At 38.3% G+C, this 16,897-nt stretch overlaps 1 protein-coding gene across 1 annotated transcript in view; it reads left to right on the top strand.

Annotated features, from left to right (window-relative positions):
- The window catches only part of SPAG17 (sperm associated antigen 17), a 229,029-nt gene that overhangs the window by 160,381 nt on the left and 51,751 nt on the right, over positions 1-16,897 (top strand). The window contains exons 30-31 of the mRNA XM_067030751.1: positions 1,176-1,320; positions 3,439-3,593. Coding sequence (XP_066886852.1) covers positions 1,176-1,320; positions 3,439-3,593 — 300 coding nt within the window. The remainder of the gene's footprint in view (positions 1-1,175; positions 1,321-3,438; positions 3,594-16,897) is intronic.

Raw genomic sequence — 16,897 nt, 5'->3', positions numbered from 1 at the left:
GGAGAAAGCAGGATTGGACAGAGAATCTGAGCTATGATGCAGACTCCACAAAGCCTTGGTTAGCTGGCAGGAGCTCAGAAGCCAGTGTCATCTGTCCCAATGTCCCAAGTCTGGGAGCAGGAACCATATCGGTGTACCCCTGCCTCACTCAGTCACTGGGCCCAGTTCACCTGGAGCAATGTGAGACAAAGCATCTCTCTGCAGCTGAGGCAGATGCTGGAAGAGCTGACATCTGGAGGCTGTTTGCCAACTTCACTCCACACAGCTGGGGAGCAAATCCTGTCTTGAAGGAAGATCTGGGCTATGCATCTCCATGCCTGCCACATCTTCACACACACACACACACACACACACACACACACACACACACACACACAGAGCTGGGGGTTTAGAGCTTCTCTGGTGAAGCATTTAGCTACAGGATACAAAGGTCTGAGTGTTCTTTCAGACTGAAGTACTTGCTAGGACTAAATGAATTTTTTCTGTGTTTCTTACTCTAGTCCACATACTTAAAGCCCTTCACTACTGATTTGCCTGCCTTGGGATAAAGATTGTGTCCTTAATAATCTTCCCAGTTTGGTCCCTCACTCCTAATCTTACTCTCACCACTCTGCCCATTGCTCCCTCCCCAGGGAGCAAAGGGGTCTAGCACCCCTTTCACCCATGCTGCCCCCCTGCACCGACACACAAAATCCAATCTCTGGCATTGCTTCCTCAGGGGAGACCAGACCACATCAGAACCTTTACTACAGTCACCAGTGGTCCCTTGCTTATCTTAAACCTATAGTTTCCAAGGGAGCAGGACCTGGGACCATTTTCCTGGACATACCTGGGTCAGATCAGTCCTTACGTTAACTTTTTACTCACAAATGTGCGACCATGGAGGAAGCACCAGTTTTGAAGTCAGACAGTCTTAGTCCATCATCAGCTCTGGCACGTGCTGAGTGACCTTCAGCAAGTTTCTTAACTTCTCTAAGCCTGAATTTCCCATCCATAAAATGGGGATATCATTGCCTGCCTCCCAGGATTGTTATAAAGATTAGATCAAGTAGATGAGATAAAACTTTTACTTCTAAATAAACAGGATTTTGATGGTAATCAATGCGGTGTAAAAATAAGCACACTTGGGATTAACCACCTGACCAAATGATGGTGCTCTGCCTTTGTATGTTCAGGTTATGACAACTCGAGAAGATAGAGTGATCATCATTGAAAAGAAAGATGGTACTCGGATAGTGGATCATGCTGATGGTACCAGAATCACAACCTTTTATCAAGTTTATGAAGATCAAATTATTTCTCTGGATGATCAAGAGACAAGTAAGGTTTTCTTCTTTTTAAAAAATTTTTATTTTATATTAGAGTATAGTTGATTAACAATGTTATATTAGTTTCAGGCATATAGCAGAGTGATTCAGTTATACGTATACATATATCTCTTCTTTTTTTTTTTTTTTTTTTTTTGTGGTACACGGGCCTCTCACTGTTGTGGCCTCTCCCGTTGCGGAGCACAGGCTCCAGACGCACAGGCTCAGCGGCCATGGCTCACGGGCCCAGCCGCTCCGCGGCACGTGGGATCTTCCCGGACTGGGGCACGAACCCGTATCCCCTGCATTGGCAGGCGCACTCTCAACCACTGCGCCACCAGGGAAGCCCCATATATCTCTTCTTTTTCAAATTCTTTTTCAAGTAGATGACAACATTCTATGTCTTTACAATAAGATAGGTAGAAACCTCACTGATTTTTGAAAATACACATAAGAAAAATAATTTTTTTGAAGAATTCACCTCAACCGAAGAATACTCATGCAATCCAAATGAGGCCCTTTATTATGATCTTTATCCTCAGCTGACGTGGAAGTGATAATAGCTCTAGTTGGCTGATGGGTAGTAATAGTGCCTTTTCCATTTTTACCACTAAAAACTTACAGCCTGGATTGATAGCAACTAAAAGTTAATAATCATGACTCAACTGTTCTGCACATTAGATCTCAAACCTGTTTCCTTTGATCCTTAAGGAATCTAATTTGCATACATAGGTGACCTCAGGTAGGTCATCCTTCAATTCTTTCTGACAATTCTCATTATCAGAAAGGTGATATAAGAGAAAAGCCAGCAGCAGCTACTAATGAACCAGAGTCTTTCGTATTATCTAAAAGCCTACCACCCTTCCTAAGCTACATTTTAAAAAGATTTTTAAATAAAAATTATTCCGACACACTTTTCTTTAATTCCAGTGTTTGTTTAAATGTTTCATTGCCAAATTAAGTGCAACAAATGGGCAAGTGACTGGAAAAAGAGGAACCTTTCCACCCTGCTAGTTAGAGTGAAAATTAGAAGAGCCACTTGGGTGGGCAATTTTTAAATATCTGGTAAATTGAATATGTGCATATCATATGATACACTAACTCAACTTCTGGGTATATATAGAAAGAACTCTTATACATTTGAACAAGGAAACAGGTATAAGGGTGCTACTTGCAACACCAAGTTTAATATTAAAATATTGGGAAAACAAATGTCCATCAACAGCAGAATAGAAAAAGAAAATGTGGTATATACTTACAAAGGAGTACTATATAGCAATTAAAAGGAATGAAGTACACACATAGATGCACCTATTTACACACACATATATATCAAGATGGCTAAAGGTCTCAAAACATTGTTAAGTTAAAAATTCAGGTGTAGAATGATACATAGAGTAATATATAACTTATGCAAATTTAAAGTACACAAAATACTATATGTTGTTTTTGAGCATACATTTATATAAAAGTATAAAAATGGATTGTGAGAAAAAGGAATAAACCCAGAGATAAGAGAGATAAGGAGAGCAGTAAACTTCAACTTTATCTGTATTTTTTCTCTTATGTACATATTAAAAATGAAGCAAATATGGCAAAATATTAACAAGTGTTAATTTTGATTATTGAGCATGAATAGTTAAATTATATTTTGTGCTTTTCCGGATGTTTTCAATTTCTCAAAATAAAAAGAATAGTGGGGGCTTCCCTCGTGGCGCAGTGGTTGAGAATCCGCCTGCCGATGCAGGAGACACGGGTTCGTGCCCTGGTCCGGGAAGATCCCACATGCCGCGGAGCAACTAAGCCCGTGAGCCATGGCCGCTAGGCCTGCGCGTCCGGAGCCTGTGCTCCGCAACGGGAGAGGCCACAACAGTGAGAGGCCTGCATACGGCAAAAAAAAAAAGAATAGTGGGAACAAAAGAGCACACTAAATTAAGAGATATTCTGGAAGAATGACTGCGTTGACATAGAGAGAAGCCTGCACTCCAGCCCCATGGAATGAGTTCTCAGCACTGGATCTTGACTTTGAGTCCAGGTAGCCAGGAGGCAGGAGCACAGTCAGAGTGAGCCAGCAGGAATGTTCCCCATGTGTGCGTCCTATCAGACCTGCTTCCCTTGCATTTGCCCACAGACGAAGGTCCTCAGAGGATCACCAGGCAGGTGAAGTGCATGCGGATTGAAAGTTCACACTACGCCACTGTCATCACCAACTGCGAGGACAGTAGCTGCTGCACCATCTTTGGGGATGGGACGTCTATCATCGCAAAGCCACAGGGAACGTACCAGGTGGGTCTGGGGAAGGATGAGGGGTTCCAAAGGTAAGTGTCAATTTGACTAAGAAAACCCAATCCTCGGGGGGCAGTGAACAGTCTTGACACGTGCACGACTATTGCTCTCTTGTCTCAGTGGATCTGAGAACACACTTCTCAGTCTCTCTTCATTTATTCACCTTATTTTTACAATCCATTCCAGAAAAACATAGTCCTGCTTGTCTTTAAATTCTTGGGTATTTGGGGATCAAGCTTATAAACCAGAGTGTATTTGCTGGGGATCCTTTATGTGGTAGGTGATGGGCACCATGGGTGTTAGAAGCATTCAGTGCTGTCCTGTCCCTACCAGACCAGCTTCACCTCCTGCCACCTCTTATTCATTCTCTCTCTCCCATCCTTCCCACCTCCAGTCTGTCCCCACTCTACCTCATGTCCCCACAGGATGGAAGGACAGCTAGCCTAGCTGAAGCACAGCTTTGTCTTTGGAGGGCTGGGGAAGAGCACTGTTAGAAACTACTCTGCCTCCTTGCATTTCCCCCATTAAACACAATCACCCGGGTTCAGCCTGCAGTCCCTTTAGTCTTAGAAGGATTTGCCTTTGCCTTTCCACTTGCTGAAGAAGGAACACAAGTGCCAGGGTGTCACATCTAAGGTCATAGGATACTGAGTGCTCGAAGCCAGAAGATGATGGACAAAGACCTCAGTGACAAATGTTTGTTTCTGTGAAAGCTGTTGAAGCCAGTTTATCCCTCCCATCTCTCCCAATAATGTTATCCTACCCCCTCTTTACCCTGTGCAGATCTTTGTGTGGCAAGGAAGGTGCTGAAAGTGAGAGATGACTGTGAAATGTTGCAGTTGGAGAAGAGGGTGCTTTTTTTCCTATATAGCATTCAGAATGTCCAATATTTTAGGCAGCATCCATATGCCGGTATCACATGTCCTACCAGATATGATGAGACTCTCCTAAGATTCTGTGATGAGGCCTTATTTTTATCGTGGCCCCAGACTCTAATCATTACAACTATGGGAGCAAAGGAATTTTAGCACCAATGACAGTTACCACTGAACGAAGAGACATAACAGAAAAGAGATCCAACTTGGAGACCTTCAGTGCCTGACACTATTGTATAGCCGCTTGTTTACCCAATCTCCTGAAACACAGACTAAGGAAGGATCAACCTTGATTGCTCCTTATTGAGAAACACACATATCTTAGTTCTCAACTGGAAAAAAACCCTCTAAGTAAGTTTAGCTGCACCTATTTTGTAATTCTCTGGTTTTATAGAATTGAAAGCTGGCGTTCAAAAATACCTTCTGCCTGTCCTCTGTTGGACTTGGCACATTTGTCATTTATTTCCTCACTCACCAGCATGAGAACATTGGGCAGTGTGATGAGGGAGGCCAGATTTTAGGCAATGTATGAAAGGGAGAGTATAGCTTGATATTGGCCACTACTGTACCTTGGTAGCATTAGAAAGATTATTCAAAATATCAAAAAGGAGTTGACTGTAACAATTGTTATCATCCATGATTATAATGTGCCACAAGTGGGGGTGGGAACATCCTCCCAGCTGGAGGGTTTCAAGAAGACAAGATGACAAATAATGGGTCTGTTGTCTCCCATGGGAAATCTTTCTCTGTCCCTGGGTTTAGGAACTAAAACCTGTTTCCCTAGACCAGAAGACCTACTGTCTTTCTGGGGAAAGGTGTGTCTGTGTATGTGTGTGTGTGCTAGACTAAGCTTTTGGCTACTCTTCTATACCAGTCTGTTCCTGACTCCTTTGGGGTAAGATAGAGAAATGTAAGAAGCATTCTTAGGAATACTACTGAAAAGGACTTTAAAGGACTACCACAAACAAACATCATAATGGAGGGTGCCTTGTCCTCTACTCAGTGTGTGAAATCAGTTGAAAGAGGCAAATTTTATAGTAAATTCTGAGCAGTATAGGTATGTAAAACCATGAGAATTTTATTTGCTAACATACATACATATATGAGTCATTGCTATATTTTTCATGTTGAGTCTCTATGCTTCAGCACAGCTGTTTCTCCATATTAGCTTCTTAGAAGGCAGGGCATCTCCTTTTTATAGGTTTTCTTTTTGGCTCTTCTATATGGTTCCTTCACCTATGGTATGTCTTAACTGTGGAAGTTATAGGCCATCTTTTTCTGTCCAGAGCAGCTTTCAGTAAATTACAGAGTCAGTCTGACAGTTTGGATCCATTTTGATGAGGACCTGTGGAGGCTGGGAAAATGGAAAATTTAACCAGCCACGAGTGCCTACTCTAAAATGTGCCTGAAACCACAGAGAAGCCTCAGAACTCATCAAGGTCCAGTGGAGTTCTCTGGGCCTGGGGAATGGTGAAGAGTCAATAAGAGAAACTTCCAGAAGGGTGGAGTAAGGACTTCTGAAAATCTACTCTCCCTAAAAACAACTAGAAACCTGGAAGTATTGTCAAAATCAACTTTTTCAGAAGGCTAGAAATTAATCAAACGGTTACAATATTCTGAGGATTGTTTATTTAAAGACAAAAAAAAAAAAAAGACTGAATCTTGAGAAGAACAGCAAGAATTGTGGTGATTTCTCTTGCCATATTCCCCTCCCCTCCCCCAGCTCCATGGTAGCCTTGAAAATCAACACTTTCAAATGCAAAATAGCAGTGAAAGCCAGCAAGCCAGCAGCCACTGAAAGGAAAAGAAGAGATTTAGAGCTCCACAAAATATTGTCAGTGTTTGAGCTGTCTGGCCCTTCCCTGGAAACACCCACTCACAGGGGTTGTCTTTATTTGATCCGACTCTGAGCTCACTCCCTAAAAACAGCCTTTTCCCCAAACAGAGGTAATTATTTAACATTATAGCTGTCGAAGTGGCAATAACAAACAAGAGGCTGAACAAAAGAGCTAAAAGGAAAAGAAGGGGAACGAGAGGTCCACAGAGAGCTTTGAAAAGCTCTGACGTATTCCCTGGAATCTGGAAAGCCATATTCAAGTGCAGGGCTGTGTGCATGCCCATAACAGAACTCAGAAAGCCCTGATCTTTCACTCTTGCTGATCAAGAGTCTCTGCACAAGCAGGGAGTGAAGCTAAGGTGGAATTACAGACTTCCTGCTAGAGCATTGAAAAAATACGTCAGTATGCAAACGGAGCCCTCAGCAGAAGCTGAAAGACCTATTAATGTAAAGTACTTAAGAAAATATCTGCCCAGTTATGAGCAGACCTCTAAGCAACCAAACAAACATGTTAGGCCCACTCATGACAATAAATATAAACTTTAAAAAAATAGTTCAGGGAAATCACTGAATAAACAGCAACAACAACAAAGCAACAATAACAAGCCCTGGGGAAAGGATCTAATTTCCAGAGTTGTACATTATACTACTTGAAATGTCCAGTTTTCAACAAAAAATTATGAGACATGGGGGGAAAAGGGAAATTATGACCCATAAACAGGGATGGAGAAGGAGGAAGCAATCAATAGAAACTACCCCTGAGGAAACCCAGACTTTGCACTTAAATAGGCACAGAAATTTAAGTCAGCTGTTATGCTTAAAAAACTGAGAGAAACCTTGTGTAAAGAACTAAAACAAAATATGAGAATGGTTTTTTGCCAAGTATAGAATATTAATACATAGAAATTATTATTATTATTATTATTTTTTTTTTTTTTTTTTTTTTGCGGTATGCGGGCCTCTCACTGTTGTGGCGTCTCCCGTTGCAGAGCACAGGCTCCGGACGCGCAGGCCTAGCGGCCATGGCTCACGGGCTTAGTTGCTCCATGGCATGTGGGATCTTCCCGGACCAGGGCACGAACCCGTGTCTCCTGCATCGGCAGGCGGATTCTCAACCACTGCGCCACCAGGGAAGCCCCAGAAATTATTTTTTTTTAAAAAAGAACCACATAGAAATTCTGGAGTTGGAAAGCATAATAAATGTAATGAAAAATTTACTAATGAGGCTCAACATCAAATTTTAGCTGCCAGAGGAAATAATCAGCAAACTTGAAAATAAGTCAGTTGAGATTAACCAATCTGAGGAAGAAAGAGGAAAAAATATGAAGAAAAATGAACAGAGCCTCAGAGACCTGTGGGACACCATAAGGCATACTAACACATGCATAATGAGAGTCTGAGAAGGAAAAGAGAGAAGGGCACAAATATTATTTGAAGAAATAATGGCTTAAAACTTCCCAAATTTGATAAAAACTGTCTATACATGCAAGAATCTCGACAAACGTCAAGTAGGATAAACTCAGAGAGATCCACACCTAAACACATCATAATCAAACTGTCCAAGACAAAGAGAGAATCTTGAAAGCAATGAGAAAAGACTCATCAAATATGAGGGATCTCCAATAAGATTAATAGCTGATTTCTCATCAGAAACTATGGAGTCTAGAAGGCAGTGAGATGACATATTCAAAATGCTTAAAGAAAATGATCTTCAACAAAAACTCATTCAGTAAAATTATCCTTCTAAAATGAAAAAATCAAGATAGTTCCAGAAAAACAAAAACTGAGAGAATTCATTGCTCTTAGACATCCCCTATAAGAAAATCTAAAGGGAATCCTTCAGGCTGAAATGAAAGAACATTACACAGTAACTCAAGTACACACAAATAAATAAAGAGCAATGGTAAAGATAACTACATAGGTAAATATAAAAGACAGTATACATGTATTTTTGTGACTTTTTAAATTTGGATTTAAAAGGCAACTGCATAAAGCAATAATTATAAAAGTGTATTTATCTGCTTATAATGTATAAAGATGAAATTTTTGACAATAATAACATGAAGGGAAGAGGAATAGAGCTATATGGAGCAAAGATTTTGTATATTATTGAAATTCTTAGTATAAATTTAATCTAGATAATTATACATTGAGATGTTGTTTGTAATGCCCAAGAAAAATTAAGAAAACAACTCAAAAATATATATAAAAGAAACAAGGGAGTCGAAATGGCACACTTCAAAATATCTATTTAAAACAAAAGAAAGCAATAATGGATGAATAGAGGGGAAACCAAAGACATAAGACATATAGAATACAAATAGAGACTTCCATTCACACCATCATCATGTTGCAGCATTCTTCATAGAGCTGTGTGGCTGACAGGATCTTACTGCTCCAACTGGGTGTCAGGTCTGAGCCTCTGAGGTGGGAAAGCTCAGGCCTGACACCAGACAGGCCAGAGCTCTCTGGACAGGATATTGGACCACCAGAGACCTCCTGGCCCCTTGTAATATCAATCAGTGAGAACTCTCACAGAGATCTCCATCTCAATGCTAAGACACAGCTACAATGACCAGCAAGCTCCAGTGCTGGACACCCCATGCCAAAAAACTAGCAAGACAGGAACACAGCACCACCCATTATCAGAGAGGCTGCTTAAAGTCATAATAAGTTCACAGACACCACAAAACACAACACTGGATGTGGTACTGCCCACCAGAAAGACAAGATCCAGACACAACCAGCAGAACACAGGCACCAGTCCCTTCCACCAGGAAGCCCAAACAACCCACTGAACGAACCTTAAACACTGGGGGCAGACACCAATAACAACAGGAACTAAGAACCTGCAGCCTGCAAAAAGGAGACCCCCAAACACAGTAAGTTAAGCAAAGTGAGAAGACAGAGAAATATGCAACACATGAAGGAGCAAGGTAAAAACCCACCAGACCAAACAAATGAAGAGAACATAGGCATCCTACCTGAAAAAGAATTCAGTCATGATAGTAAAGATGATCCAAAATCTTGGAAATAGAATGGAGAAAATACAGAAAATGTTTAACAAGGACTTAGATGAACTAAAGAGCAAACAAACAATGATTAACAACAGAGTAAATGAAATTAAAAATCCTCTAGAAGGAATCAATAGCAGAATAACTGAGACAGAAGAATGGATAAGTGACCTAGAAGATGAAATAGTGGAAATAACTACCACAGGGCAGAATAAAGAAAAAAGAATGAAAAGAATGGAGGACAGTCTTAGACACCTCTGAGACAACATTAAATGCACCAATATTCGAATTGTAGGGGTCACAGAAGAAGAAGAGGAAAAGAAAGAGACTGAGAAAATATCTGAACAGATTAGTTGAAAACTTCCCTAATATGGGAAGTGAAATAGTCAATCATGTCCAGGAAGTGCAGAGAGTCCCATACAGGATAAGTCCAAGGAGAAACACACCAAGACAAATGTTAATCAAACTATCAAAATTAAATATAAAGAAAAAATGTTAAAAGCAGCAAGGGAAAAGCAACAAATAACATACAGGGGAATCCCTGTATAAGGTTAACAGCTGATCTTTCAGCAGAAATTCTGCAAGCCAGAAGGGAGTGGCAGGACATATTTAAAGTGATAAAAGGGAAAGCCTACAACCAAGGTTACTCTACCCAGCGAGGATCTCATTCAGATTCGATGGAGAAATTAAAACCTTTACAGACAAGCAAAAGGTAAGGGAATTCAGCTCGACCAAACCAGCTTTACAACAAATGCTAAAGGAACTTCTCTAGGCAGGAAACACAAGAGAAGAGAACACTTACAAAAACAAACCCAAAACAATTAAGAAAATGGTAATAGGAACATACATATTGATAATTACCTTAAATGTAAATGGATTAAATGCTCCAACCAAAAGACACAGACTGGCTCAATGCATACAAAAACAAGACCCGTATATATGCTGTCTACAAGAGACCCCTTCAGACCTGAGGAAACATACAGACTGAAAGTGAGGGGATGGAAAAAGATATTCCATGCAAATGGAAGTCAAAAGAAAGGTGGAGTAGCAATTCTCATATCAGACAAAATAGACTTTAAAATAAAGACTATTACAAGAGACAAAGAAGGATACTACTTAATGATCAAGGGATCGATCCAAGAAGAAGATATTACAATTGTAAATATTTATGCACCCAACATATGAGCACTTCAGTACATGATGCAAATGCTAACATCCATAAAAGGAGAATTCGACCGTAGCACAATCATAGTAGGAGACTTTAACACCCACTTTCACCAATGGACAGATCATCCAAAATGAAAATAAGGAAACACAAGCTTTAAATGACACTTTGAACAAGATGGACTTAATTGATATTTATAGAACATTGTATCCAAAAACAACAGAATACACTTTCTTCTCAAGAGCTCATGGCCCATTCTCCAGGATAGATCATATCTTGGGTCACAAATCAAGCCTTGGTGAATTTAGGGAAATTGAATTCGTATCAAGTATCTTTTCTGACAACAATGCTATGAGACTTGATAATAATGACAGGAAAAAAACTGTAAAAAATACAAACACATGGAGGCTAAACAAAATAATCAGGAGATCACTGAAGAAATCAGAGATGAAATCAAAATTACTTAGAAACAAAGGACACTGAAAACATGATGACCCAAAACCTATGAGATGCAGCAAAAGCTGTTTTAAGAGGGAAGTTTATAGCAATACAATCCTACTGCAAGAAACATGAAACATCTCAACTGAACAACATAATCTTACACCTAAAGCAATTAGAGAAAGAAGAACAGAAAAACCCCAAAGTTAGCAGAAGAAAATAAATCATAAAGATCAGATCAGAAGTAAATGAAAAAGAAATGAAGGAAATGATAGCAAAGATCAATAAAACTAAAAGCTGGTTCTTTGAGTAGATAAACAAATTGATAAATTAGCCAGACTCGTCAAGAAAATAAGGGAGAAGACTCAGATCAACAGAAATAGAAATGAAAAAGGAGAAGTAACAACTGACACTGCAAAAATACAAAGGATCATGAGAGATTACTACAAGCAACTATATGCCAATAAAATGGACAACCTGGAATAAATGGACAAATTTTTAGAAAAGCACAGGCTTCCGAGACTGAACCCGGAAGATATAGAAAACATATACGGAACAATCACAAGTGCTGAAATTGAAACTGTGATTTGTGGCACATATATAAAATGGAATATTACTCAGCCATAAAAAGAAACAAAATTGAGTTATTTGTAGTGAGGTGGATGGACCTAGAGTCTGTCATACAGAGTGAAGTGTGTCAGAAAGAAAAAAACAAATACCATATGCTAACACATATATATGGAATCTAAAAAATAATAATAAAAATAATGGTCATGAAGAACCTAGGAGCCAGTTGGGAATAAAGACACAGACCTACTAGAGAATGGACTTGAGGATATGGGGAGGGGGAAGGGTAAGTTGGGACAAAGTGAGAGAGTGGCATGGACATATATACACTTCCAAACATAAAATAGATAGCTAGTGGGAAGCAGCCGCATAGCACAGGGAGATCAGCTCAGTGCTTTGTGGCCACCTAGAGGGGTGGAATAGGGAGGATGGGAGGGAGGGAGACACAAGTGGGAAGAGATATTGGAACATATGTATATGTATAACTGATTCACTTTGTTATAAAGCAGAAACTAACACACCATTGTAAAGCAATTATACTCCAATAAAGATGTTTTAACAAAAAAAGAAAATATTCCAACAAACAAAGGCCCAGGACCAGATGGCTTCACAGGTGAATGCTATCAAACATTTTGAGAAGAGCTAACACCTATCCTTCTCAAACACTTCCAAAATGTAGCAGAGGAACCCTCCCCCTTCTCAAACACTTCCAAAATGTAGTAGAGGAAGGAACCCTCCCAAACTCATTATACGAGGCCACCATCACCCTGATACCAAAACCAGACAGAGATGTCACAATTAAAGAAAACTACAGCCGATATCACTGGTGAACATACATGCAAAAATCCTCAACAAAATACTAGCAAACAGAATCCAACAGGACATTAAAAGGATCACACACCATGATCAAGTGGGGTTTATCCCAGGAATGCAATATATTGAAGAATATGTGCAAATCAATATATGCAATACAATCAATGTGATAAACCATATTAACAAATTGAAGGAGAAAACCCATATGATCATCTCAATAGATACAGAAAAAACTTTTGATAAAATTCAACATCCATTTATGATAAAAACTCTCCAGAAATTAAGCATTGAGGGAACTTACCTCAATATAATAAAGGCCATACATGACAAACCCACAGCCAACATTTTTCTCAATGTTGAAAAATTGAAATGACTTCCATTAAGATCAGGAAAAAGACAACATTGCCCACTCTCACCACTATTATTCAACATACTTCTGGAAGTTTTAGCCACAGAAATTCAGAAGAAAAAGAAATAAAAAGACTCCAAATTGGAAATGAAGAAGTAAAATTGTCACTGTTTGGAGATGACATGATACTATACATAGAGCATCCTAAAGATGCTACCAGAAAACTACTAGAGCTAATCAATGAATTTGGTAAAGTAGCAGGATACAAAATTAATGCACAGAAATCTCTTGCATTCCTATATACTAATGATGAAAAATCTGAAAGAGAAATTAAGGAAACACTCCCATTTACCATTGCAACAAAAAGAATAAAATACCTAGGAATAAACCTACTTAAGGAGACAAAACACCTGTATGCAGAAAATTATAAGACACTGATGAAAGAAATTAAAGATGATACCAACAGATGGAGAGATATACCATGTTCTTGGATTGGAAGAATCAACGTTGTCAAAATGACTATACTACCCCAAGCAATCTACCAATTCAGTGCAATCTCAGCAAACTACCAATGGCATTTTTCACAGAACTAGAACAAAAAATTTCACAATCTGTATGGAAACACAAAAGACCTCGAATAGCCAAAGCAATCTTGAGAAATTAAAACGGAGGTGGAGGAATCAAGCTTCCTGACTTCAGACTATACTACAAAGCTACAGTATGTCAAGACAGTATGGTACTGGCACTAAAACAGAAATATAGATCAATGGACAGGATAGAAAGCCCAGAGATAAACCCATTCACATATGGTCACCTTATCTTTGATAAAAGAGGCATGAATATACAATGGAGAAAAGACAGCCTCTTCAATAAGTGGTGCTGGGAAAACTGGACAGCTACATGTAAAAGAATGAAATTGAAACACTCCCTAACACCATACACAAAAATAAACCCAAAATGGATTAAAAACCTAAATGTCAGGCCAGACACTATAAAACTCTTAGAGGAAAACATAGGCAGAACACTCTGACATAAATTACAGCAAGATCCTTTTTGACCCACCTCCTTGTGTAATGGAAATAAAATTAAAAATAAACAATTGGGACCTAAGGAAACTTAAAAGTTTTTGCACAGCAAAGGAAACCATAAACAAGACGAAAAGACAACCCTCAGAATGGGAGAAAATATTTGCAAACAAAGCAACTGAAAAATGATTAATCTCCAAAATATACAAGCAGCTCATGCAGCTCAATATCAAATAAACTAACAACCCTGTCCAAAAGTGGGTGGAAGACCTAAATAGACATTTCTCCAAAGAAGATATACAGATTGCCAAAAAACATATGAAAGGATGCTCAACTTCACTAATCATTAGAGAACTGCAAATCGAAACCACAATGAGGTATCACCTCACACTGGTCAGAATGGCCATTATCAAAATACCTACAAAGAATAAATGCTGGAGAGGGCATGGAGGAAAGGGAACCGTCTTGCACTGTTGGTGGGAATGTAAATTGATACAGCTACTGTGGAGAACAGCAGGTAGGTTCCTTTAGAAACTACAAATAGAACTCCCATATGACCCAGCAATCCCACTACAGGGCATATACCCTGAGAAAACCATAATTCAAAAAGAGTCATGTACCACAATGTTCACTGCATCTCTATTTACAATAGCCAAGACTTGGAAGCAACCTAAGTGTCCATCGACAGATGAATGGATAAAGAAGATGTGGCATATATATACAATGGACTATTATTCAGTCATAAAAAGATATGAAATTGAGTTATTTGTACTGAAATGGATGGACCTAGAGTCTGTCATATAGAGTGAAGTTAGTCAGAAAGAGAAAACAAATACCGTATGCTAATGCATATACATGGAATCTAAAAAAAAAAAGAAGAATGGTTCTGATTAACCTAGTGGCAGGACAGGAATAAAGATACAGACATAGAGAATGGACTTGAGGATGTGGGGTGGGGGAAGGGTAAGCTGGGATGAAGTGATAGAGTGGTTTTGACATATATACACTACCAAATGTAAAATAGCTAGTGGAAAGCAGCCACATAGCACAGGGAGATCAGCTCAGTGTTTTGTGGCCACCTAGAGGGGTGGAACAGGGAGGGTCGGAGGGAGATGCAAGAGGGAGAGCATATGGGGATATATGTATACGTAAAGCTGATTCATTTTTTTATACAGCAGCAACTAACACAACAACGTAAAGCCATCATACGCCAATCAAGATGTTAAAAAAAAAAGAAAAAGAAAACAAATAGAAATTTGGAAGATTCAAATCTGACCTAATCAGTAATTACATTAAATATAAATGGATTAAACAACCCAATCAAAATGCAGATATTGGAAGAATGGATTACAAAGCATGATACAACTGTATGCTGTCAACAAGATATACACTTTATGGTCAAAGACACAAATAGGTTGAAAGTAAAAGGATAAAAAAGATATACCTGCAATAAGTAATTGAAAGGGAACTTGAGTGGCTATACAAATATCAGACAAAATAGACTTTACAACAAAATATTACCAGAAACAAAGAGGGTATGTTATAATAATAAACAGATTACTCCATCAAGAAGATGGCAACTACAAACATATTATACACTAACAACAGAGCCCAAAACACGTGCATATTTCCAGAGTTGTACACTATACAAATTAAAATGTCCAGTTAAATAGTAAAAATTGGCATATTTAAAAGGAGAAATAGACAATTCAACAATAATATTTGGAGACATTAGTACCTCACTTTAAATAATGGATAAAAGAATAGATAAGATCAAGAGAATAAAAGACTTAATCAGCAGAATAAACCATGCAGACCTCCTAGACATGTATAGCACACTCCACTCAGTAATAGAATACATTATGCTCAAGTGTAAATGGAACATTCTCCAGGAAAGACCATGTGTTACACCACAAAACAAGTCTCAATAGATAAAAAAGGATTGAAATCATACAAAATATGTTCTCCTACCACAGCGGAATGAAATAACACACAATGGAATCAATAACAAAAGGAAGTTTGGGAAATGCACAAATATGTGAAAAATAACACAAAGAAATCACAAGGAAATTTTAAAATACTTTGAGATGACTAAAAATGACTAAAAATAAAATTAACATACCAAAACTTAATTGAAGCAGCTAAAGCTATATATATATATAGCTTTAAATGTCTATATATATATACACATATATATCTTTAAATGTCTCTCTCCCCCCCATATATATGTAGCTTTAAATGTCAAAATGCCCATATTAAAAATGAAGATCTTGTATCAATAACCTAACTTTCCACCCTAAGAAACTAGAAAAAAGAAGGCAAACTAAACCCAAAGCAAGCATATGGAAGTAAATAGTAAAGATTAGAGTAGAAATAAATGAAAAAATAGAAAACAATAGAGAAAAGTCAGCAAAACCAGCAGTTTTTAGCTGGATTTACAGGGAGAGATAGACAGACAAACAGAAAGAGAAAGAAGGGGTGGGGAGAGAGAAGACTCAAATTACTAAAATTAGAAATGAAAGAGAAGACATTACTACCAACCTTACAGAAATAAAAAAGATTATAAAGAAATACTGTGAACAATTATACATCAACAAATTAGATAACCTAGATAAAATGGATAGATTTCTGGAAAGGCACAAACTACCTAACCTAACTCGAGAAAAAATAAAATATCAGAATAGACCTAAAACAAGTAAAAAGATTGAATTAATAATTTTAAAACTTGGCAGACAGCAAAGCCCAGGCCCAGATGGCTTCATTGGTAAATTATACCATGGCTTCATTGGTAAATTATACCAAACATCTATGGAAGAATTAACACTGAACAATCTTTCACGAACTCTTCCAAAATATAGAAGAGACAGACAATAATAAGTGTTAGTGAGCATGTGAAGAAATGTAAAACCCTCATTAATTGCTAATGAGAATGTATAATGGTGCAGTCACTTTGGAAAACAGTTTGGCAGTTCCGCCAAAAATTAAAAATGGAGTTCTCATACAACCCAGCAGTTCTATTCCTGAGTAGATATCCAAGGGAAATTAAACATATATCTATACAAAACTTATACACAGATGTTGATTGCAGCATTTTTAATAACAAGACTGTGAAAACAACTCAAATGTCCATCAACTCATGAATAAACAAAATTTGATATATCCATACAATGGAATATTATTCATCCATAAAACAGAATGAAGTTTTTTTAAGATTTTATTGA

The sequence above is a fragment of the Kogia breviceps genome, chromosome 1 (assembly GCF_026419965.1).
Source record: "Kogia breviceps isolate mKogBre1 chromosome 1, mKogBre1 haplotype 1, whole genome shotgun sequence".
Lineage (NCBI taxonomy): Eukaryota > Metazoa > Chordata > Mammalia > Artiodactyla > Physeteridae > Kogia > Kogia breviceps.
Note: the sequence above shows the minus strand (reverse complement) of the source record. Positions and strands in the feature narration are given on the sequence as shown.